This window comes from Salvelinus alpinus, chromosome 31 (assembly GCF_045679555.1).
Source record: "Salvelinus alpinus chromosome 31, SLU_Salpinus.1, whole genome shotgun sequence".
Lineage (NCBI taxonomy): Eukaryota > Metazoa > Chordata > Actinopteri > Salmoniformes > Salmonidae > Salvelinus > Salvelinus alpinus.
In genome coordinates this window covers 18740189-18767377 of record NC_092116.1, presented here as the reverse complement: position 1 = coordinate 18767377, position 27189 = coordinate 18740189, and the positions used below count along the sequence as shown (strand labels likewise).

The following is a 27189-nucleotide window of genomic DNA, read 5'->3' as shown; positions in this document are numbered from 1 at the left end:
TGTTAATGGGAAGCCTTTTAATATAATCCATTTACGATCAATGATCCTGAACAATGTGAAGTGTCAAAATCAAATGTTCCAAAACGAATGTTAATTGATTGATTGTCTAGATGCTGAAATTGGTAATTTAATTGTACGTTTAGAACAAACTCTGCCAATCAGGAACACTGAACACAAAAGCAAAATACCACAATAAGCATAATGACGTAATGAAGCGCTCAAACCGTTCATTTGCCAACGTTGGAGGCGTGAAGCAAATAATGACCACAGGAGGGGGCTGTGTAACAGATTTTGGGATTCTTCATCAATTCCAACTATTCAATGCAGAGATCTCCTTATGTGTCGTAACTCATGAGGTACTCATACGTCAAGATTGTTGACCATAACATGATATCATCGGTGTTTAAAAACAACTATATTATCAATAATAATACAACAATAACTTAGGATAGTGATGCAATTCTAAGTGACTTCGAGTCCTCAAGATCCTTTAAATCATTTCTCAGTGATTAATCATGCATTCGAATCCCACTGTTTCCCTCCGCGCCAGATGATTAAACGAGGAAGAAGAATCGTCATCAACAACAATGCCTAACATAATAGCCCAAAACTAAAGCAATCACCACCAACAACAGGTAGGCTAAAACAACAACCAAAGGGCCATGTTGATTTGAATTGCCACAAAAGAAAGAATGTGTGAACTTGTGAATAGCCCAGCGTAAACGTGATCAGGCCTGTTAATGCATTAATCAAAGTGTTAAGAAGCAATTCATTTGACAGCGAAACCCATTGTCAGAGCCCAGACAGTGGTATAAAGTCAGTCCATCCCTCTCTCCCTCTCTATCCCTCCTCCTCTTCCACCTGTCTCCTTGGTAGCTGCTGGGTCAAAAAGCAGAAGTTCATCAGCTGATCGGCCTGTGCACCTTCAGACTCCGACAGGAAGGCGAGCCATATCAGAGCAGAGAACGCGGCGTGACGGGCAGAGAGGGAAGGTCATCAGTGGAGAGCGACAACGCGCACAGAGAGCAATAGTGAGTAAAACAATGAGGGATGCGCAATTGACATGAACGTTCTATAAAAACCTGCGACTCAAAGGCTTTAGAGAAGAAGTGCAAGAAGACCCCCAAGGGAAGGAATCCAAGTTCACCTATAGCGCATCTGGAGAAGGTAAGACCCCTGAATTAAATTGGCGTCTATCCTAACATACAGTAACAATGCGAGGTTTTACATTTGTATTATATATTTCAAATATAGAGACTGTCGTTTGGCTGTAGTAACTGTACATTTGACTCTCTGTTCAACATGTGTTTTTCTCTGAGGAGATAGGTCTTTACACTACAGATTAACTTCTAATGGCATTCCTGTGTACCCTTACTAGCCCCTAGTCATCAATAAAATGTGCTGTGTCAACTCTGCAGCTTTGCCAGCTTCGCAATGAATAAGCTCCGAGTTGGCCAAAAGATTGCTGCCAGCTTGTCATATTCTGAGAGAGATAAAAACAGAGGGAGAAACAAAGAGGAAGGGATTTCAAATATGATACAGCAACCTTGAGTGGTATATGATAGTCAATTTGAGTAGCCTACTTATCTTACCATTCTTGGACCTTGTATCTGACTCCAACGCCTACTGCCCTGCCCTTTGTAATCACTTGCAGAAGGCTGTCCTTCATAATCACTTCTTTTGAACTGAACTCACATGCCAGGGGTATCAATCTATCTGCACTACTTCTCCATCTCTCCCCTTCTCCCCCACCCGGCGTCTCACCCCTACTTTTGCAGCGACAATACTGGTCCTACATCTGTAGCCTACCTCTCTACTGTGTTCATCAGATCTCCCTCTTCCTGATCTTTCTGATATATCGTTGGTTGATGTAACTGGACCTGTGTTCACTTTCTGTGTCAGGATAGTGCTTTTCTCTCCCTGTGATATGACTGCCTATGATTGACTTGTTGATGCATTCTCATTGTGTTGTGATGGATTTTCTCCAGAGTCACACAGATCTTGTGATAAACTGTAGACCCCTGCGCAGCCCTGTCCCCTCACTTAGTGTGATGTGTGTGTTGTTTTGTTCAGGTCCTGACTGAGCATGTGTGTGATATTCAGTATGGGCACTAAGACATCATGTGTCTAGTCATTCAAACTATTCTATATATGCTGCTGAAGGCAATGAACTTTAAAAAAAATCTGACGGTTCCGTTCAGCATGCTGCTGACTCCTAGCGAAGTGTCTCTGTGTCTCTGTGTGTCTGTGTTTCTGTGTCTCTCTGTGTCTGTGTCTCTGTGTGTCTGTGCCTCTGTGTCTGTGTGTCTGTCTCTTTGTGTGTCTCTGTGTGTCTGTGTCTGTGTGTCTGTCTCTCTATGTGTCTGTGTTTCTTTGTTTCTGTGTGTCTGTGTGTCTGTCTGTCTATATGTGTCTCTGTGTCTCTGTGTGTCTGTGTGTCTGTCTCTCTATGTGTCTGTGTTTCTTTGTTTCTGTGTGTCTGTGTGTCTGTCACACTGTAGAATACTTACAGTAAATGATAGACTAAATATCACAGTGACAGCCAGTAATGAACGTTACAGTGATGTCAGGCTGTTTGTCTTTCTCTCCCACTCTGTCAATACACTCAAGCTTAAAAGGCTATTTACCGAAACCACTAATGGCTCCCAAATTGCCATCTGTGAAATCCAATCCAATAACCAGCAGCAGTGTGTGTGTGTTATAACATTTGTGTTATTTTGCAATGAGTTAAGTTTAGCTTCATGTTTTACAAATGTAGCATACAGACCAACATTTATGTAAAAAACTGTACTGTTTTTTATGTCCCAGTTGATGACTAGGCCCATATAGACAGCAGCTTGGTTCCATGGCAACAACTACACACTCTCTGATAACACTTTTTACGTCTCTTTCCTCCACAGATGTCACCAGAGGGACCCTCATAGCTGGAAAACAACTTTAACTCAGCTCTTACAACCAATCCTCTCCTCTGACTGATTGACAGCCGACCTGGTCCAATCACTACTCACTTCCCCACATCCCCTCCAATCACCACACCTCCGGCGCAATGGCATCCTACAGCCCCGCCCCCACACAAGAGCCCGCCACCAACGGCGGGTCGACCTCGCTCAAGTCGGGCGGCTCAGGGGGCGACAACGATTCCATGAAGCTGAAGAAGGAGATCTCTCTCCTGAACGGCGTGTGTCTCATCGTGGGCAACATGATCGGCTCGGGCATCTTCGTCTCGCCTAAAGGAGTCTTAATCTACAGCGCCTCCTACGGGCTGTCGCTGGTAGTGTGGACCATCGGCGGTATCTTCTCTGTGTTCGGGGCCCTGTGCTACGCCGAGCTGGGGACCACCATCACCAAGTCAGGGGCCAGTTATGCTTACATCCTGGAGGCCTTCGGAGGGTTCCTGGCCTTCATCAGGCTGTGGACTTCCCTGTTGATCATAGAGCCCACCAGCCAGGCAGTCATAGCCATCACCTTCTCTAACTACATGGTGCAGCCCGTCTTCCCCACCTGCATCGCCCCCTATCTGGCTAACCGCATGCTGGCTGCAGCCTGTATATGTGAGTATTTTATAGTCATTGTGTATGGAGAGGTTTTGTTCGTGTTGGTGCAATACTGTTCCACTGTAGGCCTCTACCATGGTTAGGGCCCTGAGTTTTTCCTTACCGATGGAAGTGATCAGGTATGTGTGTGCAAGGACTTTGCATGCAAACAATGATGTGTGTGTGTGTGTTCATACTCCCGTGAGTAGCGAACAGTGATGTGTGTGTGTGTGTTCATACTCCCGTGAGTAGCGAACAGTGATGTGTGTGTGTGTGTGTTCATACTCCCGTGAGTAGCGAACAGTGATGTGTGTGTGTGTGTGTTCATACTCCCGTGAGTAGCGAACAGTGATGTGTGTGTGTGCTCCTCTCTTTGTGGAAAATGTGGGAAACGAAACTAAATGACACAGCATACCCAAGTCAGCACCTTAGCAACAGAAGGGAACACGAGAAAGGTTGAAAAAGGAACAGAGAGGGGAGAACAGAGACTACAGACACCAACAAGTGTTTCCTGTATAAGACAGAGAATAGGGGAATTGACTAAATTTCAGGATAATTTAGCAACATTACAAAGCGTCAGTGTGACCAGATTAAACTGCTGGCAATGCTCATTACTCATGACAATAGAGTACAATAATGTAGTGTAAATTGATCATTTATAAACCACCAAAGGAAGCAAGGAAGAATAGAGATGAGCAAGGAATGTAGAGAGAGGGAAGGAGGGAGTGTTGTCATGGATATTGTTCTAACAGATTAGAAGAAACCTGGACCTCTCAGCACAACCACTAATAGTCATATTATTACTGTGGGTTGATAGTCATATTATTACTGTGGGTTTGATAGTCATATTATTACTGTGGGTTGATAGTCATATTATTACTGTGGGTTTGATAGTCATATTATTACTGTGGGTTGATAGTCATATTATTACTGTGGGTTTGATAGTCATATTATTACTGTGGGTTTGATAGTCATATTATTACTGTGGGTTGATAGTCATATTATTACTGTGGGTTTGATAGTCATATTATTACTGTGGGTTTGATAGTCATATTATTACCGTGGGTTGATAGTCATATTATTACTGTGGGTTGATAGTCATATTACTACTGTGGGTTTGATAGTCATTAGTAAGTACAGTATAAGCCACTACTGGAACAGATTGATGGAACACATAGAACATGAGAACAACCAGATGGAAACCTGGGTCAAAGAGACGGAAGTCATGGACATAAACAGAATACCACTGCTACTACAGCAACAAGATAGAACACTGTTACGAGTCTTACTAAAAATCAAATCAAATCAAATGTTATTTGTCACATACACATGGTTAGCAGATGTTAATGCGAGTGTAGCGAAATGCTTGTGCTTCTAGTTCCGACAATGCAGTAATAACCAACGAGTAATCTAACCTATCAATTCCACAACTACTACCTTATACACACAAGTGTAAAGGGATAAAGAATATGTACATAAAGATATATGAATGAGTAATGGTACCGAACGGTATAGGCAAGATGCAGTAGATGGTATCGAGTACAGTATATACATATGAGATGAGTAATGTAGGGTATGTAAACATAAAAGTGGCATAGTTTAAAGTGGCTAGTGATACATGTATTACATAAAGATGGCAAGATGCAGTAGATGATATAGAGTACAGTATATACATATACATTATATTATATTATATTAAGTGGCATTGTTTAAAGTGGCTAGCGATACATTTTTTATCAATTTCCATCAATTTCCATGATTAAAGTGGGCTGGAGTTGAGTCAGTATGTTGGCAGCAGCCACTCATTGTTAGTGGTGGCTGTTTAACAGTCTGATGGCCTTGAGATAGAAGCTGTTTTTCAGTCTCTCGGTCCCTGCTTTGATGCACCTGTACTGACCTCGCCTTCTGGATGATAGCGGGGTGAACGGGCAGTGGCTCGGGTGGTTGTTGTCCTTGATGATCTTTATGGCCTTCCTGTGACATCGGGTGGTGTAGGTGTCCTGGAGGGCAGGTAGTTTGCCCCCGGTGATGCGTTATGAGGACCTCACTACCCTCTGGACAGACTTACGGTTGTGGGCAGAGCAGTTGCCATACCAGGCAGCCTGACAGGATGCTCTCGATTGTGCATCTGTAGAAGTTTGTGAGTGCTTTTGGTGACAAGCCAAATTTCTTCAGCCTCCTGAGGTGAACAGCATTCTCACATAGGTATTCCTCTTGTCCAGATGGGTTAGGGCAGTGTGCAGTGTGGTTGCGATTGCGTCGTCTGTGGACCTATTGGGGCGGTAAGCAAATTGGAGTGGGTCTAGGGTGTCAGGTAGGGTGGAGGTGATATGGTCCTTGACTAGTCTCTCAAAACTTCATGATGACGGAAGTGAGTGCTACGGGGCGGTAGTCGGGACAGTTCTGAGATAAGCTTTCTCCTTCAGGTTCTAAAACATCTCTCAAGTAATAAATATCACTCATTCATCTAATTACAATCCTGACACACCCACATCCACACACACACACGCTCTCTTAGATAAGCAGTGCTTTAAGGAATGTGAATGTGCTGATAGCTGCTAGGTAAAAAGGTAAAAGTCCTTTTACTTTTACTTCAAGACTCTGACCCCAGGCTAATAGCTAATGACAGCTCAGTCAGCATGGCACAGAAGTGAACTATAACCACAGCTCTAGGATCAGATTAGCCTACACCCCATCCTAACTTTAACCATCAACCGGATGGAAAAACACCTGATCTAGTATCAGTGTTTAGAGGCGTTAGAGGCAACTTCAACATACTTCACAGCCATGAGAAGACCGGAAACACCTCCAGGTAGAAATGAACTATAACCACAGATCTAGGATCAGATTACCCTACCGTCAACCCTAACAGTGATCCTGTATAAATGGGTAGGAGTTCTGCGTACACCACAGGACAGAGCCCAAACATGGCAGCTGGCAATCTTACCCCTATTTTGAAACATTCTATGGAGTGCGTCCCAAATGGCACTCTATTCCCTATGTAGTGCACTGCAGTTGACCAGGGCCCATAGGGTAGTGCACTACATAGGGAATAGGGTGCCATTTGGGATATAGTATATGGTCTCACCACACATCTGGACCAGATCTAGAGTAGCCTAGAGAACCGACCTGATCCACACCCTCCCACCCTTCTAGCCTTTCACTGTCAATACAACCACACCTAGGACATCTGTGTGGCCCGCTACACTGTCAGTTCTCTATTAGTCCGGATCACTCACTGTCTCTGTCTGGACCGGTCTGAACGGAGAGATATGTTATGTTTAAGGAGACCTCCTATTGATAAGAGACTGTTATGATCCATGGCCTCATAACTGGGGTAAAGGGTTATGATCTTTAAGGCTTTGTCCTCCGTTTGGGGGAGGAAGGGAAACGTTACTCTGGTAGATAAGTATTATCCTCATTTCAGGGGAGATTGGTGGACACAGTGTCATGGCCCGCTCTTCATTTGGGAGAAGAAGGGAGAGATGGTGACTGTTATGATGATCAATGATGTACATAGGCCTTCATCCATCTCTGATTATGATTATGATCTTGATATTTGGCCTGACCATGTGACCGCACCAGGAAAACCGCAGGGCCCTAGTTATGAACCTCTTTTTATGTGGGGAAGGGTGATGTGTGTATGTACTGTGTGTGTGTCAATGTATATATTTGTTTTAACATGAACATTCACTTGAGTTGTAGATGTGAACTTGAGTGTTAATCATTTAGGTAAACACTGTATGGTAGATATCATTACGGCTACTTAGCATTACAGTAATGCAGGAAAATATTGTTGAGGAAAATGTTGGGTATACCAGAGGCTTATCAAACATTATGCAGTGTGAGGGATATACTCTATATATAGGCGCTATGTCCAAAATGGCACCATATTCCCTATTTAGCGCACTACTTTTGACCAGAACCCTATAGGCCCTTGTCAAAAAGTAGTGTACTAAATAGGGAATAGGGTGCCATTTGAGATGCTAACATAGTGAAGAGAAGATACATAGGATATTATTAAATCTCAGTGAGTGGGAGGACAGTGGGAGGACAGTGAGAGAACAGTGAGCATTCAGACCTCCATGCTGTGACTATCTGAACTGAAGTTTATGAACTTAAAGGAACAAACACTGATAAAGACATAGAGAGAGAAAATATGATCTGGAAAACATGCTGGACTAGGGAGCAGTGGAGTACAAGGACACAGTTAGAAACTCAGTCTGTATCTGTCAGCCAGTCAGCCAGCCAGCCAGCCAGTCAGTGTGTCATTCAGCCAACCAGTCAGCCTGCCTGCCTGCCAGCCAGTCAGCAATTCAGTCAGTCAGTCAGCCAGACAGTCATTTTGTAATTCAGCCAGTCAGTGTGTCAGTCAGCCAGTAAGGCAGTCAGTCAGCCAGCCAGTCAGCCAGCTAGTCAGTGTGTCAGTCAGCCAGTAAGTCAGTCAGCCAGTCAGTAAGTCAGTCAGTCAGCCAGTCAGTGTGTCAGACAGCTAGTCAGTCTATCAGTCAGTCAGCCAGCCAGTCAATTTGTCAGTCAGCCAGCCAGCAAGCCAGCTAGTCAGTGAGTCAGTCAGTCAGTCAGACATTGTGTCAGCCAGCTAGTCAGTCTATCAGTCAGTCAGTCAGTTAGTGAGCTAGACAGTCAGCCAGTCAGTCAGACAGTTAGTCAGTCAGTTAGTCAACTAGACAGTCAGTTAGTCAGCTAGACAGTCAGCCAGTAATTCAGTCAGCTAGACAGTCAGTTAGTCAGCTAGACAGTCAGGCAGAAATTCAGTCAGCCAGACAGTCAGTTAGTCAGCTAGACAGTCAGCCAGTAATTCAGTCAGCTAGACAGTCAGTTAGTCAGCTAGACAGTCAGGCAGTAATTCAGTCAGCTAGACAGTCAGTTAGTCAGCTAGACAGTGTCAGTCAGACAGTCAGCTAGACAGTCAGTCAGTCAGACAGTCAGCTAGACAGTCAGCCAGTCAGTCAGTCATTCAGCTAGACAGTGTTAGTCATTTTACTAATCTTTTATAGAGGTCTTTTAATAACCCGTAGCACTTTATCTGGGTACTCCTTTACCCCCTCTTCTGTGTCTGACCCTATTTCTCTTCCTCCTTTCCTCCTCCTCCTCTCTGCCTATGTCTCTATGTGCTGCGCTCAGCTCTTGAACCTCTGTGGAAAACAACCTCATCGACTGCTGTAGTCAGCAGCCTCATTTCCTCCAGCTACATAGACTCTGAAATTAGAACACACACACACGTCAGCGTGTGTCTGAGCGTGCGTGTGTGTGTGCGTGTGTGTCTGTGTGTGTGTGTGCGTGTCTGAGCGTGCGCGTGTGTGTGTGTGTGTGTGCGTGTGTGTCTGTGTGTGTAGTAACATGTAGATCTGAATGTCTAAATGTTTGTATCTCCCCTCCAGGTTTGCTGACCTTTGTGAACTGTGCCTATGTGAAGTGGGGGACGCGTGTCCAGGATTTCTTCACCTACGCTAAGGTCATCGCCCTCATCGCTGTCATCATCACCGGCCTGGTCAAGATAGGACAAGGTACTGATGCTGCCAGGATGGCCCAAATATTCAACCATCCACTCACTGTACTGTACTGTACTGTACTGTACATTCACAGAAACAGATATGCCCACTGTGAACACTGACACAGTCCTATAGTTGTTGTACATACAAACATATTTATCTGTAGTATTTACATACATTCATTTACGTATGTGTAATAATACAGGATATTGTGTGTGTGTGTGTGTTCCTCAGGTCAGACGCAGAACTTTGAGGGTATGTTTGAGGGCTCGTCCACGGATCCAGGAGACTTGGCTCTGGCCCTGTACTCTGCTCTGTTCTCCTACTCCGGCTGGGACACACTCAACTTCGTCACCGAGGAGATCAAAAACCCAGAGAGGTGAAGGGTGGGAAGAGAGGGAGGGCAGGGAGGGAGGGGAAGAGTCACTAGTACTAGTGGACAAAAGGCTATACTCTGTAGTATACATGAGAATGAGGAGTAGTGAAGGAGTAGAGGACGAGTAATAATTTGTGTAGTAAATGTAGGTTAAGGGATATAGAAGGAGTAAAAGGATGAGAGAAGATCACAAATGGCGCCGGAGGGGATGGCTGCCGTTTTACAGGCTCCAATCCAACTGTGCTATTAAAAAAAAAAAAATCACATTGTTTGTAACTTATTTTGTACATAATGTTGCTGCTAGTGTTACTTTTTAGTTTATTTTTTACTTTAGTTTATTTAGTAAATATTTTCTTAACAATTTATTGAACTGCATAGTTGGTTAAGGGCTTGGAAGTAAGCATTTCACGGTTTGTTGTATTCGGGCGCATGTGACAAATACAATTGGATTTGATTTGAAGAAGGAAGAAGGAGAGGGGTAGATGTAGGAATGATGGAGTGGTTGTGATTAAGCAGAGAAAGTGGAGTAATAGTGATTGATGAGGCAAGGATGGGAAGTATGGAGAGGGATGACACACTGACTGAATGGGTAGTCAGGTGTTTTAGGCGGGGGAGGGCGGGGCAGGGCTGGAGGCTCCTCATCTCCTGGGGAAGTATTTAACTGAGCCCCTTCGCTCTGATTCACACAGCCAAACACTGATCAAATGGAGCAGGACAGACATGTGATTGGATCACAAGCTACTTCCAGGAGCTCTCAGGCAGATTATGTGACCAACAACCCCACCTCCCCGTCCTCCTTCCTCTGCTCCTCCACCTCCCTGTTCACCTTCCTCTGCTCCTCCACCTCCCCGTCCTCCTTCCTTTGCTCCTCCACCTCCCAGTCCACCTTCCTCTGCTCCTCCACCTCCCCGTGCTCCTTCCTCTGCTCCTCCACCTCCCCGTCCACCTTCCTCTGCTCCTCCACCTCCCCGTCCTCCTTCCTCTGCTCCTCCACCTCCCCGTCCTCCTTCCTCTGCTCCTCCACCTCCCCGTCCACCTTCCTATGCTCCTCCACCTCCCCCTCCTCCTTCCTCTGCTCCTCCACCTCCCTGTCCACCTTCCTCTGCTCCTCCACCTCCCCGTCCTCCTTCCTTTGCTCCTCCACCTCCCCGTCCACCTTCCTCTGCTCCTCCACCTCCCCATCCACCTTCCTCTGCTCCTCCACCTCCCCGTGCTCCTTCCTCTGCTCCTCCACCTCCCCGTCCACCTTCCTCTGCTCCTCCACCTCCCCGTCCACCTTCCTCTGCTCCTCCACCTCCCAGTCCTCCTTCCTCTGCTCCTCCACCTCCCCGTCCACCTTCCTCTGCTCCTCCACCTCCCCGTCCTCCTTCTTCTGCTCCTCCACCTCCCCGTCCTCCTTCCTCTGCTCCTCCACCTCCCCGTCCTCCTTCCTCTGCTCCTCCACCTCCCCGTCCACCTTCCTATGCTCCTCCACCTCCCCGTCCTCCTTCTTCTGCTCCTCCACCTCCCCGTCCTCCTTCCTCTGCTCCTCCACCTCCCCGTCCTCCTTCCTCTGCTCCTCCACCTCCCCGTCCACCTTCCTATGCTCCTCCACCTCCCCCTCCTCCTTCCTCTGCTCCTCCACCTCCCCCTCCTCCTTCCTCTGCTCCTCCACCTCCCCGTCCTCCTTCCTCTGCTCCTCCACCTCCCCGTCCTCCTTCCTCTGCTCCTCTACCTCCCCGTCCACCTTCCTCTGCTCCTCCACCTCCCCCTCCTCCTTCCTCTGCTCCTCTACCTCCCCCTCCTCCTTCCTCTGCTCCTCCACCTCCCCGTCCTCCTTCCTCTGCTCCTCTACCTCCCCGTCCACCTTCCTCTGCTCCTCCACCTCCCCCTCCTCCTTCCTCTGCTCCTCCACCTCCCCCTCCTCCTTCCTCTGCTCCTCCACCTCCCCGTCCACCTTCCTCTGCTCCTCCACCTCCCCGTTCACCTTCCTCTGCTCCTCCACCTCACCGTCCACCTTCCTCTGCTCCTCCACCTCCCCCTCCTCCTTCCTCTGCTCCTCCACCTCCCCATCCACCTTCCTCTGCTCCTCTTACTTCACCCCATCCTTGCCCAAGAGGGTCAACTCTTGACCCGTTCACTCAAACCCCTGGATGTATCACAGCCACTTCACTCTCTTCTTTCTTGGTGTTTTTCTTCTTCTTCTTCTAAATCGAAGTGTCTCTCTGTCTCCCCCTGGTGTTTGTTTGTGTGACTTACAGGAACCTGCCCCTGGCCATCGCCATCTCCATGCCCATCGTCACGGTGATCTATATTCTGACCAACGTTGCCTACTACACCGTGCTGCCCATTCCTGCCATCCTGAACAGTGACGCTGTGGCTGTGGTGAGTTCCCTTCGCATAGAAATATACTGGAAATAGAACAGACATTATCCTATACCATGTAGATTAGGATAGTCATCACGTCAGATGTATACATTTCTATCTGCGTATCCTCTCATTGAGCCCTAAGTGACTTTGTTATATGATGTACTTTAAGTGTTCTGATTGGTCTAATTTGAGGCCTGTTGTTGTCCCTCAGACGTTTGCAGACCAGGTGTTTGGCGTGATGAACTGGACCATCCCTCTAGCGGTGGCTCTGTCCTGCTTCGGAGGACTCAACGCTTCTATCCTGGCTGCCTCCAGGTGAGTTAGAATGACACCGTTCTGATGCCGGTCTTCATCATCATCGCTATCACGGATAATCTCCTCATTATTGACCATGTGATCTGACCGGAAAAAAACAATGGGCCCTATAGCCTTTAAACTAATTGCCCTACACACGATAACCTGTGTGTGTGTGTGGTTCCTCCATTATCAGTGCTCCAGTGAGGTGTGTTTGTGTGTTTCTACAGGCTGTTCTTCGTGGGCTCCAGGGAGGGCCATCTCCCAGACTACCTGTGCATGATCCACATCACCCGTTACACCCCTATCCCCGCGCTGCTCTTCAACGTCAGTCATCCCGCTAAGCCACTGTCTTTGTGTGTCTTTGTGTGTGCGCGTGAACGTCTGTCTGTCTGTCGGGAACAATGTACATTTCCATTTTTTTTTAATGAGTGGTTATCCTTGTTCGGTGTTTGGTCTCAGTTCTGTGTCAACATTCTGTTTCTGCGTCTACCCAACATTCTGACCCATTGTTTTGTCTGCCCCAGAAATCTGTTCTCAGCATTCTATTATTTTAACCCAGTGTTCGGTCTGCCGCAGAGTTCCGTCTGTCTGCAATCTCAGCATTCTCTTTGTCCGTTCGTCCACATAGTGTTCCGCTATATCTACACTTTCTATGAAATAGAGTTTTTGTATAAGGCATGTTGTCCATTGTGCCCTGTACGATGGATATTGACATCGTGCTGTTGCTCTGAATATGTCTCTGCTCTATAGGGTGCCATGGCATTGGTCTACCTGTGTGTTGAGGACATCTTTAAACTGATCAACTACTACAGCTTCAGCTACTGGTTCTTTGTGGGCCTGTCTATCCTGGGACAGCTGTACCTGCGCTGGAAACAGCCAGACAGAGTCAGACCCCTCAAGGTAAGACAAAGGGGAATTCCACAGTAACAGAATGATAGTGCTAATCAGATTTTTCTCTTTAAAATATATGTTAAATAAATACCATGGATTGCAAAGTTAAACAAACCATACAAACGCACAAGGACGACTTTTAACAATTCCCACTGAAAATGTTACAAAAACACAGTTACTTGAACAGTGCAGATGCAATGTTTGGTTACAGAATGACGACACAAATAGTCATGGAATTGCCCCAAACATCCAACACAAAACACTGAGGCCTATAAACACATTCAAAGGCAAAGCTTCGTTAGTGTTTTCATGTATGAAGCATTTATACTGTAACTCACAATGCGGTTTTGTATGTGTGATCTCTTTCACTGTTTGACATCAATACCAGATCCTGTTTCATATAGTTGTGTAATAACTCTTCTTCCCCATTTCTCTCTCCCTCCCTTCCTTCTCTCTCAGCTCAGTCTGTTCTTCCCGATCATCTTCTGTTTCTGCACCCTGTTCCTAGTGGTGGTTCCCATCTACAGTGACACCATGAACTCTCTGATTGGCATTGGCATCGCCCTATCAGGAGTGCCAGTCTACTTCCTGTGTATCTATACTCCCGCCACCAAAAGGCCCATGTGGCTCCGCAAGTTCTTTGGTAAGAATCAGATGAATGTATAGTATAGTTTAGTATAGAGTTGGAAAAATCTGGTGACTTTCCCAAAATCGCCAGGTTTTCAGGAAATCCTGGGGGATCTTCCAAGCAGGATTTCTGGAAAACTGAGAATTTTGGGGAAATTGCTGGAATTTTTCAACCATAGTTTGGTATGACATGAGTGGCGAGACGAGTAGGTACATTATTTTGTAGGCCTAGAAAACAATACTTATTTTCTACATTCTTCGAACAAAATACTTTCTCATGCTATCGCTAGTGTCACATTGATGTATTTGAAGGGTAGGTCACTCATCCTCTCTCATCTTCTCCCTCCCTAGCCAACTTTGGTCTGTTGATTCAGAAGGTGTGCTATTCTGTTGTGACCGAGTTAGACGTCATAGACAAGTTGGAGTGAAGATATTAAAACCAACCAACACACTGCTGCCGCCGCTATCTGAAGACGCACAAAACTAGGGGCTCAACGACACCACCTACTGGCCAGTATCGCCCCCTGCTACCAATCAGAGGGCTGAGTCAAACAGCAGCCATTCATTGGACCAAATCTCTGACCAACCAATCATTGTCGTATGTTCATTGGACTATGGGGTCGTTCTACGGCCAGGATGACACTCCAGTTGCCTCTGACAGAGGACATTCCACACACTACAGAAGAATTAAAAATAAAATATTCCTGTTCTCAAATATGTTTATACTCAAATACGGATATTTATGATCTCTGATGGGCTTCCTGTGTAAACGCAGCCTAATACTGATCTTTTACTGATGTAGAAAGATCTGTGATTGGTCAAAAGACCAATTAGTGGAGAAAAAAATATATCTGAATTGGGCTGCCTGTGTAAACAGCCATAGTGGCATAAGTCACTACTGATACCTCTGAAGTCATATCAATAAGGAAACAAGAGATACTGAAGACATATGTAGGAAAGTAATAATTACTGAGGGTTAGTTTGTTGTATGTGGTTAGGCGAGAATAGTGGTAGCTCTAGCCACAATTATTTTTGGGAAATGTGTTATATTTGTCCTATGTAAATGTCCATCCCACCTGCAGCTTTTAAGATTTATTTTGAAGCAAAGGGCTATATTTTTTAATCAACCTATTAAGAATAATCTGTACTCAACATGTGAATTTAAACAAAGGGGCGGTAAGGGGAGGGGGTTGGTTGAGTTGATAAATGGTAAATAGTTTAGAATGTATTTATAATAAATTACTAATGGACATTTTAAATGACTTGATTCTGTCAATTCCCACCATGGATATGTACAATACAAACTCCAGTTGTAGCAATTCCCTTGCTGTCATGCCAATGGATATAATGTAACAATACCGATTTCAGGTTTTCAAATAAGAATCCAGGTTATCATAATGTAAACAGACGTTATAAGGCAACAGAAGTTAGCTCTTTATTTATAATATTACATTTATAAACGATAAACCCTCCGTGCCCACGTCCTCTACCAACCCCCCTCAATGAATATGTACACATGATTCATTGGGCTTTCAAACTGTCTGTCACTCTTCTTCAATCAGTCTCCTCCCATGGTCTCTCTCTTCTTACCACCGGTTGCCGGGGCCGTTTGTTTTGCTTTGGCTGCCTCGGTTGCTGTTGTTGTTGCTGTAATGGAAGGTGTTGACTGCTGTAGAAGGTTGTGGGTGAAGGTCTGCCTCAGTGGACCTGGTTGGAGAGGACAGCACAAAGAGAGAGAAAGGCATGAGGTGAAAGGAAAACCATAAACCCACTCCAATATTCACAGATTGAATTAATCAGTGAGGTACATGTTAAAATGCAGGTCAGCGTTTTTCGTCATGAATCCTGTTCTGGAGGCAGCTCTGCAGAGTGGTCACTAGCTGGCACAGCCACAAAGTTATAACATCTGATTTGAAACCTGGCCACACTATTAATTTAGGGTTAGGCATTAAGGTTAAGACCAAAAATATAAATTTTTACTTTATATTCAATTTTGTGGGAAATCGCTCAGTTCTGCCTCCAAGACAAGACTCATGACAATAAACGTCAACCTGCTGTTAAAACATTCAATTTAGGAACTAAATAAAATAGATGTAAATGTAGGAAATGGCATTGATCTGAAGAAAGGGGTGGCAGTAAAAAAATTAAAAGGCACCAGTGTCTTACCTTTAGAAGCGATGTCCAGGTGGCTCTTCATCCTCCTCTCCCTCTCCTGTAACTGCTGGGCCAGTTGAGCGTTCTTCCAGCCTATAGGAGGGACAGCCTCTCCCTCTCCTCTAACTGCTGGGCCAGTTGAGTGTTCTTCCAGCCTATAGGAGGGACAGCCTCTCCCTCTCCTCTAACTGCTGGTCCAGTTGAGCGTTCTTCCAGCCTATAGGAGACAGCCTCTCCCTCTCCTCTAACTGCTGGGCCAGTTGAGTGTTCTTCCAGCCTATAGGAGGGACAGCCTCTCCCTCTCCTCTACCTGCTGGGCCAGTTGAGCGTTCTTCCAGCCTATAGGAGAGACAGCCTCTCCCTCTCCTCTAACTGCTGGGCCAGTTGAGCGTTCTTCCAGCCTATAGGAGGGACAGCCTCTCCCTCTCCTCTACCTGCTGGGCCAGTTGAGCGTTCTTCCAGCCTATAGGAGGGACAGCCTCTCCCTCTCCTCTAACTGCTGGGCCAGTTGAGCGTTCTTCCAGCCTATAGGAGAGACAGCCTCTCCCTCTCCTCTAACTGCTGGGCCAGTTGAGCGTTCTTCCAGCCTATAGGAGGGACAGCCTCTCCTCTAACTGCTGGGCCAGTTGAGCGTTCTTCCAGCCTATAGGAGGGACAGCCTCTCCCTCTCCTCTAACTGCTGGGCCAGTTGAGCGTTCTTCCAGCCTATAGGAGGGACAGCCTCTCCCTCTCCTGTAACTGCTGGGCCAGTTGAGCGTTCTTCCAGCCTATAGGAGGAACAGCCTCTCCCTCTCCTGTAACTGCTGGGCCAGTTGAGCGTTCTTCCAGCCTATAGGAGGGACAGCCTCTCCCTCTCCTCTAACTGCTGGGCCAGTTGAGTGTTCTTCCAGCCTATAGGAGGAACAGCCTCTCCCTCTCCTCTAACTGCTGGGCCAGTTGAGCGTTCTTCCAGCCTATAGGAGGGACAGCCTCTCCCTCTCCTCTAACTGCTGGGCCAGTTGAGCGTTCTTCCAGCCTATAGGAGGGACAGCCTCTCCCTCTCCTCTAACTGCTGGGCCAGTTGAGCAATCTTCCAGCCTATAGGAGAAACACCCTCTCCCTCTCCTCTAACTGCTGGGCCAGTTGAGCGTTCTTCCAGCCTATAGGAGGGACAGCCTCTCCCTCTCCTCTAACTGCTGGGCCAGTTGAGCGTTCTTCCAGCCTATAGGAGAGACAGCCTCTCCCTCTCCTGTAACTGCTGGGCCAGTTGAGCGTTCTTCCAGCCTATAGGAGACAGAAAACCATGTTTTAATAGGGAGCAAGACACTATGTCCGAGAGTGAAAAGGAACAAAAGAAAGAGGAAGAGACAGGGAGGCAAATAAGAGAAAGCAAGATAGAAAGACAAATAACCAGAATATATCCAACCAAGAAAGAGAGGAGACTATTTTCACAGGTGACTCCATGACACACCCCCACCCCTTTCCATCCGTGACACCACACCCACCCTTCTTGATGGTGTCGATGAAGCCTTCGTTCTGGGGCAGGGCGGAGACCGGGTGTTTGATCCTCTCGGGGATCCTCAGGTTCTGTCTGACCAGTGGGTGTTTGAGCAGGGCCACCTGGGCCAGGGAGAAGCAGTTGGATGTCATCCAGTATGTAAACACCGCCTGGGAGAGAGACACACAAATGGGAGATTAACAGACCAGCTCTTTGATGCTCAGACAGGGTCATACTGCTACAAGCGTGTCTGCTGTTTAAAAATATATACTTTTTAAATGTCCAATTGGATGGTTTGAAACAGAGGGGGAGAAGAGTAGGAAGTGTGGACATGGGGATAAAACCCAGGTCTCTGGTTGGGAGGAGCTACAGAGCCTTCAGAAAGTATCAACACCCCATTGACTTAGTCCACATTGTTGTGTACAGCCTGAAGTCACATTGATTAAATATCAACAATTCTCACCCATCTTCACACAATATCCCATAATGACAAAGTTAAAATGTTTCAAGATATTCCTGCTAATGTATTGAAAATACAGAAATATCTCATTTACATAAGTATTCACACTCCTGACTCAATACTTGGCAGCGATTACAGCTGTGAGTCTATCTGGGTCTCTAAGAGCTTTCCACACCTGGATTATGCAACATTTGCACATTATTCTTCAAGCTCTGTCAAGTTGGTTGTTCATTATTGCTAGACAACCATTTTCACGTCTTGCCATAGATTTTCAAGTAGATTGAAGTTAACTTTAAACTCAGCCACTCAAGAACATTCACTGTCTTCTTGGTAAGCAACTCCTCAGTGTAGATTTGGCCTGGTGTTTTAGGTTATTGTCCTGCTGAAAGGTGAATTCATCTCCCAGTGTATGTTGGACAGCAGACTGAACCAGGTTCTCCTCAAGGATTTTGCCTGTGGATAGCTCCATTCCATTTCTTTTTTAATCCTGAAATATTTGTTTTATTCTGTACAGGCTTCCATTTCACTCTGTCAAGGTTAGTATTGTGGAGTAACTACAATGTTGTTGATCCATTCTCAGTTCTATTACAGCCATTAAACTCTAACTGTTTTAAAGTCACCATTGGCCTCATGGTAAAATCCCTGAGTCGTTTCCTTCCTCTCCAGCAACTGAGTTAGGAAGGACACCTGTATCTTTGTAGTGACTGGGTGTATTGATACACCATCCAAAGTGTAACTAATAACTTCACCATGCTCAAAGGGGTATTCAATGTCAGATTGTTTGTGCCATTTACCAACAGGTGCCCTTCTTTGCGAAGCATTGGAAAACCCCCCTGGTCTTTGGGGTTCAATCTGTGTTTGAAGTTCACTGCTGGACTAAGGGACCTTACAGATAATTGAATGTGTGGGGTACAGAGATGAGGTAGTCATCAAAAAATCACACTATTATTTCACACAGAGGGAGTCCATGAAACTTATTATCACTTAAGCACATTTTTACTCCTGAACTCATCTAGGCTTGTCATAACAAAGGGGTTGAATACTTGACTCAAGACATTTCAGCTTTTCATTTTTAATTCATTTAGAACAATTTCAAAAAACACAATTCCACTGAGACATTATGGGGTATTGTGTTTAGGCTAGTGACAAAACATCTCAATTTAACCCATTTTAAACACAACAAAATGTGGATAAAGTAAAGGGGTGTGAATTCTTTCTAAAAGGCCCTGTATGTGACCAGCCAGGATGGTTACGGCTAGAACACAGGCTCTGCATGACCCTGCTGTTTTTATCTCAATGAGACTAACCTTGAGAAATAAAGGTAGAATAACAAGGAAATAAACAAAGTATCCCCATACTGCTGAAAGCCTTGTCAACCACACTACCTTGTTATTATTTTGAGAGGAACAGGTTAGCATACTGGCTCCATAATGCCAAGCCAGACAGATACACTTGTGACACTGCAGTTTTTAATCTCAACACGACTAACCTGGAAAAATATTAAAGATTAAATCACAACGAAATGAACAGAACTATTCCAGAGCTACTGCATACTTGTTGTTTGCGGAAGACGCATGTCATAATATGATATTGCCACAGGGGGGTGCAATAAATAAGAGAGCGACCGACCGTGGGGAAGTTGATGGTGAGGGGGAGGTTGACGAAGGGCATGATTCTGAACACTGTCTTCATGGCTTTCAGGTTAGGGTTATCCACACCAGACTCTGCCCCCAACTGAGAAGACAGAGACAGACAGGTGGCTGTTATTCAGGCTCAATACTGTTAATACTATGCAAATATTATTCATACACTTACATTCAAATATTTCAATATAACATTTATAAAACAAATGTATTGTCTGATAAAAAAAAGCTATTCTTCCAGGCTCAACACAGGTGAATAATATTTTCCCCAGACACGTCTTCTTCCCAATAGCCTGGGGACAGGGTTATGACCTGACTAAACTTAGATAAACTTACCTCCAGGATGGCAAACATTGTTCCGGTCACAGCGATGGGGAGGACGTAGAAGGTGTCTGCTGCTGTGAGGTCTAAGAACCACAAGCACCCTCCTGTCTGCATACTGGGGACAGGGAGGTAGGACATCTGAGAGCAATGAAGAACGAGATGAAGACTGGAGTCTGGAAATAGAGAGGTGGGATTAGTCTTGGGTCCTAAATACTAGATTCCATTAATAATCTTCTTTCTCCTTGTTCACTACATCTCCTAAATCAAAAAGCATTGTATTTTGAGGAGGTATGGGCTATAGTGGGAGTTTATGATATTACTTCTATAGCAGTTATTTTCTTTCCAATCAGTGGAGAGAAACTGAGAGTGGGAGCTTTAACTGACCTGCACCAGAGGGACCAGGAAGCCACGGAGAGGGTTGACGTCATGCTTCTTCTGGAAAACGGTCAGGTCAGAGTACGCCTTAGCAACTAGGAGAAACACAGAAATATTACCTCACATGAGAAACTGAGGGAGACGTCACACACTACAGCAGGGATAATCAAGTAGATATTTTCTTGAGCGGATGGTCAGCGGGCCAAAACATAATTACAAATCATTTGTAGACTGCAAATTGACCGCAAGAAGCCCAAACAGATATAATAGACTAAAAACAATCCTTTCAAACCTTGCTTACATTTGTATACAATCACATCTCTCTCTATATTATGCGTGGCAATATTTTGGAACAGGTATCCCTCCCCCCAAAAAAATAATAACTTGGAGCTGATTTGTTGGGATTTTGTCTTTTATGTACAGATCAAGCCTAGCCCCGGACTAAAAAGCACTTTCAAAAGGAGATTCTCCATTGAAAATGTTTTTTCTAGTATAGGACCAGGCTTCATCTCTATCTGGGAAACCAGCCCTAAAAGTAGAATAATGAAATGAGAAGAGTAGAGCAGCAAAAGAAGGGAACAGTTACAATGGGAGATGAAAGGGGGGATAAATACAGAGGGATGATACAGATGAGTCATGAAGTGGAAGTTAGTTGAGGAGGAAAGAAGACGAACAGTCAAACTTGTTTCCGCTCCGTTTGGCCTCGTTCATCTTGTTGGTGAATTTGGTCATCTCTGGCATAACGTTGTTCAGCTTGGCCGCCACCCTCTGACCCTTCACGATGACCGGGAACACCATGATGCGGGCCAGCACTGTGCCTGGGTGTGTAAGAGAGAAACATCACTACATTTCAAGCTTCTCTAACCCTGGGAAACTCTTCTCCACCTCCTTCCTGCGGATGACTGTCAACCACTTTGGAATAAAATGGATGATGACATCCCCTACTCATTCACTCAGCCTACTCACTCACCCAGCCCACTCATTCACTCAGACCACTCATTCACTCAGCCCACTGAGCCCACTCATTCACTCAGCCCACTCATTCACTCAGCCCACTCATTCACTCAGACCACTCATTCACTCAGACCACTCATTCACTCAGCCCTCATTCACTCAGCCCACTCATTCACTCAGCCCACTGAGCCCACTCAGCCCACTCATTCACTCAGCCCACTGAGCCCACTCATTCACTCAGCCCACTGAGCCCACTCATTCACTCAGCCCACTGAGCTCACTCATTCACTCAGCCCACTGAGCTCACTCATTCACTCAGCCCACTGAGCTCACTCATTCACTCAGCCCACTGAGCTCACTCATTCACTCAGCCCACTGAGCTAACTCATTCACTCAGCCCACTGAGCTCACTCATTCACTCAGCCCACTGAGCTCACTCAGCCCACTGAGCCCACTCATTCACTCAGCCCACTGAGCCTACTCATTCACTCAGCCCACTGAGCCCACTCATTCACTCAGCCCACTGAGCTCACTGAGCCTACTCATTCACTCAGGTTGTTGGGTGGCCGGACATCACTAGTCACAGGATTTGATCTGGAGAAAGAGGTGAAGGCTTAAGGTAGTTCTGTGTGAGTGGGCTCAGTAGGCTGACCACTTGACCCCATCCCCTCCTCCAGACCATCTCTGGAGACCTCTCATTCCTCACTTCCCTCATCCCTGACCACTAGCTGCATCCCCTCTGACTTCAAGATGGCCAGAGTTGCTCCCCTCCTCAAGAAACCAACACTCGACCCCTCTGACGTGGAACTATAGACCGGTATCCCTGTTTTCTTTCCAACACACTGTGCTGTCTCTGACCAACTCTCTGGTTCTCTCTTCCAGAACGATCTTCTAACCAGTCATGCTTCAAAAAGCTCACTCAACTGAAACTGCAGGTAGCCTAGTGGTTAAGAGTGTTGAGCCAGTCACCGAAAAGTTGCTGGTTCAAATCCCTGAGCTGGCAAAGTGGAAAAACCTTTTCTCTTTACACCAAGTCAATCGGCTCTATCATTTTACCTTTATTTAACTAGGCAAGTCAGTTGAGGAAAAAATTCTTATTTTCAATAACAGCCTAGAAACAGTGGGTTAACTGCTTTATTCAGGGGCAGAAAGACAGATTTTTACCTTGTCAGCTCGGGGATTCGATCTTGCAACCTTTCGGTTACTAGTCCAACGCTCTAACCACTAGGCTACGCCGCCCCTGATCACATCCTATCATACCTGCCGCCCCTGATCACATCATACCTGCCGCCCCTGATCACATCATGCCCGCCGCCCCTGATCACATCCTATCATACCTGCCGCCCCTGATCACATCATACCCGCCGCCGCTGATCACATCATACCCGCCGCCCCTGATCACATCATACCCGCCGCCCCTGATCACATCATACCCGCCGCCCCTGATCACATCATACCCGCCGCCCCTGATCACATCATACCCGCCGCCCCTGATCACATCATACCCACCGCCCCTGATCACATCATACCCGCCGCCACTGATCACATCATACCCGCCGCCCCTGAACACATCATACCCGCCGCCCCTGATCACATCATACCCGCCGCCCCTGATCACATCATGCCCGCCGCCCCTGATCACATCATACCCGCCGCCCCTGATCACATCATACCCGCCGCACCTGATCACATCATGCCCGCCGCCCCTGATCACATCATACCCGCCGCCCCTGATCACATCATGCCCGCCGCCCCTGATCACATCATACCCGCCGCCCCTGATCACATCATGCCCGCCGCACCTGATCACATCATGCCCGCCGCCCCTGATCACATCATACCCGCCGCCCCTGATCACATCATACCCGCCGCCCCTGATCACATCCAATCATACCTGCCGCCCCTGATCACATCATACCTGCCACCCGTATCACATCCTCACATGGTCTCTCCTATCATTGCTATGCGGATGACACACAACTACTTTTCTCCTCCCCGCCCCCTTCTGACACCTAGGTGGCGACATCTTTGCGTGCCTGGCAGACATCTCAGCTTGGATGTTGTGCTTGGACCCGTGACCCTGGACAACACCCGGTTGTTCTCTGTAAACAAAGCAGTGACTCGCTCCTGCAGGTTCATGCTCTACAACATTCGTAGAGTACTACCTTTCCTCACACAGGAAGCCGCGCAGGTCTTAATCCAGGCACTTGTCATCTCCCATCTGGACTACAGCAACTCTGTTGGTTGGCTCCTCGCATGTGCCATCAAACCCCTGCTACTTAACCGGAACGCTGCATCCTGTCTGGTGTTCAACCTTTTTAAGTTCTTGCATGTCACCCCGCTCCGCCGCACACGCCACTGGCTTCCAGGTGAAGCTCGCATCCACTACAAGACCTTGGTGCTTGCCAATGGAGCAGCAAAGGGAACTGCCCCTGCCTACCGTCAGGCTATGCTCAAACCGTACATCCCAACCAGAGCACTCCGTTCCGCCACCTCTGGTCTCTTGGCTCTTCCACCCCATGGGCAGCTCCCACTCAGCCCAGTCAAAGTTATTCTCTGTCCTGACACCCCAATAGTGGAACAAACTTCCCCCTAACGTCAGGACAGCGGAGTCCCTTCCCATCTTACAAAAATATCTGAAACCCTACCTGTTTGAAGAGTAAATTAAATAAGTCACGGTGCCCCCGACGGCTCACTCAAAAAAGAACAAGGCACTCGTCTTTTCCTACTTGCACTGACTTTGTTGATAAATACTTTGTTGAGGGAAAATGTACTTGATACGATTGTGATGTGTTGTCTCACCTAGCTATCTAAAGATGAATGCACTAATTGTAAGTAGCTCTGGATAAAAGCGTCTGCTTAACGACTAAAATGTCTCACCTACAACAATAGCTCCCCACCACGGCACCCCCATGTCCACATGCATGAATTCCAGTAGGTTTTGGACCAGGCCCACGGGGGTGGCGCTCCCCAGGCCCAGCTCTGATTTGCTCAGCTCTAATCCCACCCCCTGCAGAACATCCACTACAGTTGGTGCAGCCTCAAACACCTGCTCAGTGATTGGCTGTGTGTTTATAGAAGCGGAATCTAAGACTATGGTGCTGGGGGTGGATGCTTCCAGCACTGGAGATGCCGTGGGAAGGGTTTCACTTGGGATCTGAAAATATAATACCTCTTTCACAAACCAGGTGGAAGGATTTCCAAAGGGACAAACTATTATGCCACAGGAAGTGTCTTGGATTTTGACCACATTTTTCAAGGTGTAAACACCAGAGCATGGTTTAACGTAAAATAATTTGAGAGAGGATCAGACTAGTTACTGTATTTCACATTGACACCGACTCACCTGTGAGCTGTTGTGCCTGACAACCACGGCACTGACCAATAAGAACCTCCCATTGTGACGTCGACCAAGAACAGCTCTAGTCGATGGACTCTTACATTCTACTGCTGTGTGAAGATGGGACCTCTGTAGAAGGGACACACAATAACAAGTTAAAATCAGGTGAAGATGCACTACAACTTTCTAATCCACTTTACTTTGTGGCTTATTGTAGGATAGGATGACTTAGACAATGCAGCATGATGACACACATGCAAAAGTCTGTTTCTAGCCAAGTTAGCTGTATTGTGGTTTGGTTTCAAATGGTCAGACCACCATAATTGTATCACAAATCTCAAGACATATTGACTTTGGGGCAGATGGAGGTGCACAAAGTTATTACTTACTTGTCATGATCATGTTTAGGCCAAGGTTTTCTATCATAGATCTAAAACTACATGCCACACACAGGATATAATATTGTAGCTACGTATGTATGCATAACATTGATGTTATCAAGGCTGTATCTAGTTAATGTTAGTTAGCTAGTTACTGGCTGATATGGGATCAGAAAACCAGTCAGTGTCTGGTTTGACCACCATTTGAAGAGATACAAACAGGCACAGACATGCATACACACGTACACATGGATTTTGTGTTGTAGATATGTGGTAGTAGTGTAGTGGCCTGAGGTGTTGTGAATGTATCGGTTTTAAAATGTTTTAACTGCCTTAAATTTTGCTGTACCCCAGGAGTAGCTGCAGCCTTGGCAGGATCCATAATAAATACAAATGTCTCATACAGCACGACAGCTCCTTCGCATAGAGTTGATCAGGCTGTTGATTGTGGCCTGTGTAATGTTGTCCCACTCTTCAATGGCTGTGCTAAGTTGCTGGATATTGGCGGGAACTGGAACATGCGGTCGTACACGTCGATCCAGAGCATCCCAAACATGCTCAATGGGTGACATATCTGGTGAGTATGCAGGCAATGGAAGAACTAGGACATTTACAGCTTCCAGGAATTGTGTACCGATCCTTGCGACATGGGGCTCCGCATTATCATGCTGAAACATGAGGTGATGGCGGTGGATGAGTTGCAGGACAACAGGCTTAACATGCTGACCAAACCACGCGCAAGTAGATTTTGTCCACCCACATGAGATCAGGACACGCAGGTTGAAATATCAAAACAAACTGAACCAATTATATTAATTCAGGGACAGGTCAAAAAGCATGTAACATTTATGGCAATGTAGCTAGCTAGCTTGCTGTTGCTAGCTCATTTGTCCTGGGATATAAACATTGGGTTGTTATTTTACCTGAAATGTACAAGGTCCTCTACTTCAACAATTAATCAACAGATAAAACAGTAAACTGAATTAGTTTCTAGTCATCTCTCCTCCAGGCTTCTTATGTTTGACTTTATATGGCGAGCAGTGTGGTCAGCATGTAAAGATCTCATCACGGTACCTGAGCATTCAAATTGCCATCGATAAATGCAATAGTGTTCATTGTCTGTAGCTTATGCCTGACAATACCATAACCCCACCATAGGGCACTCTGTTCACAACGTTGACATCAGCAAACCGCTCGCCCACACAACGCCACACATGTGGTCTGCGGTTGTGAGGCAGGTTGGACTTACTGCCAAATTCTCTAAAATGGATGTTGGAGGTAGCTTATGGTAGAGAAATTAACATTCAATTATCTGGCAACAGCTCTGGTGGATATTCCTGCAGTCAGCATGGCAATTGCACATCCCTCAACTTGAGACACTTGTGGAATTGTGTTGTGTGACAGAACTGCATATTTTAGGGTGGCCTTTTATTGTCCTCAGCACAAGGTGCACCTGTGTAATGATCATGGTGTTTAATAATCAGCTTTTTGATATGCCACCATGTCAGTTGGATGGATTATCTTAGCAAAATCAGAAATGCTCACCAACAGGGATGTAAACAGTTTTTCACAACATTTGAGACAAATAAGCTCTTTATGCATATGGAAAATGTATGGGTTCTTTAATTCAGCTTATGAAACATGGGACCAACAGTTTACATTTTTGTTCAGTGTAACTAACATGTCATACATAACTGTCTGAACATGACAACTTGTGTATGCAGACAGTTGGACCCGGACTGCTACCAACAATGTTATAGCTTTGCAAACATACGTAGCTGCAATCTTATATCCTGTGTTTCCTGTGTTTGGCATGTAGATATTTGATATAAAGGTGTAGGCTAATTCACTTAACGTTAGCTCAACATTGACTCAAAGTCACAGAGCCATGCACGAAGTCGGGCGTGCTGTTTAGAATCGCTGTTAACGCTTGCTGTCAGACTAACACATGAATTCAACAGCACAAAGACATGAACAAGTCAAACCTGGTTCCATCTCTCTGTAAATGAATGGTTCCCCGGACTTGGTCTTCCAGCTTGTCTTAAAAAACATATCGTTAGCGAAACCGGAGTGACCCAACTCCTGATCGCAGCCATGTTGGAATGGTTAGTGAAACAACTGCTGGTACGGAAAGTATAAATGGACAAACCACGTGATCCAAAAAATTAATGATCAAATAGTTTAAAAATGTATCTAAACTAGCTAAATAATTGGTATATTTTACTCACATAAAATATATGTAGGCCGATATGGATCTTACTGTTAAATAATTCAAATGTATTGAAACGTTCAAAGAGAAAGACAGTAGGTATAACGTTATATGTTCAAGAGGCTAATTTAGTTTGTTTTCTCTCTTATCTGTCAATTTTTTTGTCAAGACTGTTTTTAATCTGTAACTTCCCTGTGTTGTAGTATGAAGATATTATGATGGAAGTCCTCTATTACAACGAACTACACTAAACAAAAATATAAACGCAACATGCAACAATTTCAAAG

General features: G+C 45.8%; 1 protein-coding gene and 1 pseudogene across 1 annotated transcript; one reads left to right on the top strand and one right to left on the bottom strand.

Moving 5' to 3' along the window:
• The first annotated feature begins 871 nt into the window (after nucleotides 1–871).
• Nucleotides 872–14301, top strand: LOC139561263 (Y+L amino acid transporter 2-like). Its single transcript, XM_071378248.1, has 10 exons — nucleotides 872–1167; nucleotides 2901–3551; nucleotides 8936–9061; nucleotides 9281–9425; nucleotides 11663–11786; nucleotides 11983–12086; nucleotides 12296–12392; nucleotides 12819–12968; nucleotides 13419–13602; nucleotides 13938–14301. The coding sequence occupies exons 2-10, from the start codon at nucleotides 3047–3049 to the stop codon at nucleotides 14012–14014; spliced, it is 1512 nt and encodes a 503-aa protein (XP_071234349.1). The 5' UTR covers nucleotides 872–1167; nucleotides 2901–3046; the 3' UTR covers nucleotides 14015–14301.
• Nucleotides 14302–15007: 706 nt separating this feature from the next.
• LOC139561264 (mitochondrial inner membrane protein OXA1L-like) lies at nucleotides 15008–26837 on the bottom strand (annotated as a pseudogene).
• Between the last annotated feature and the right edge of the window lie 352 nt (nucleotides 26838–27189).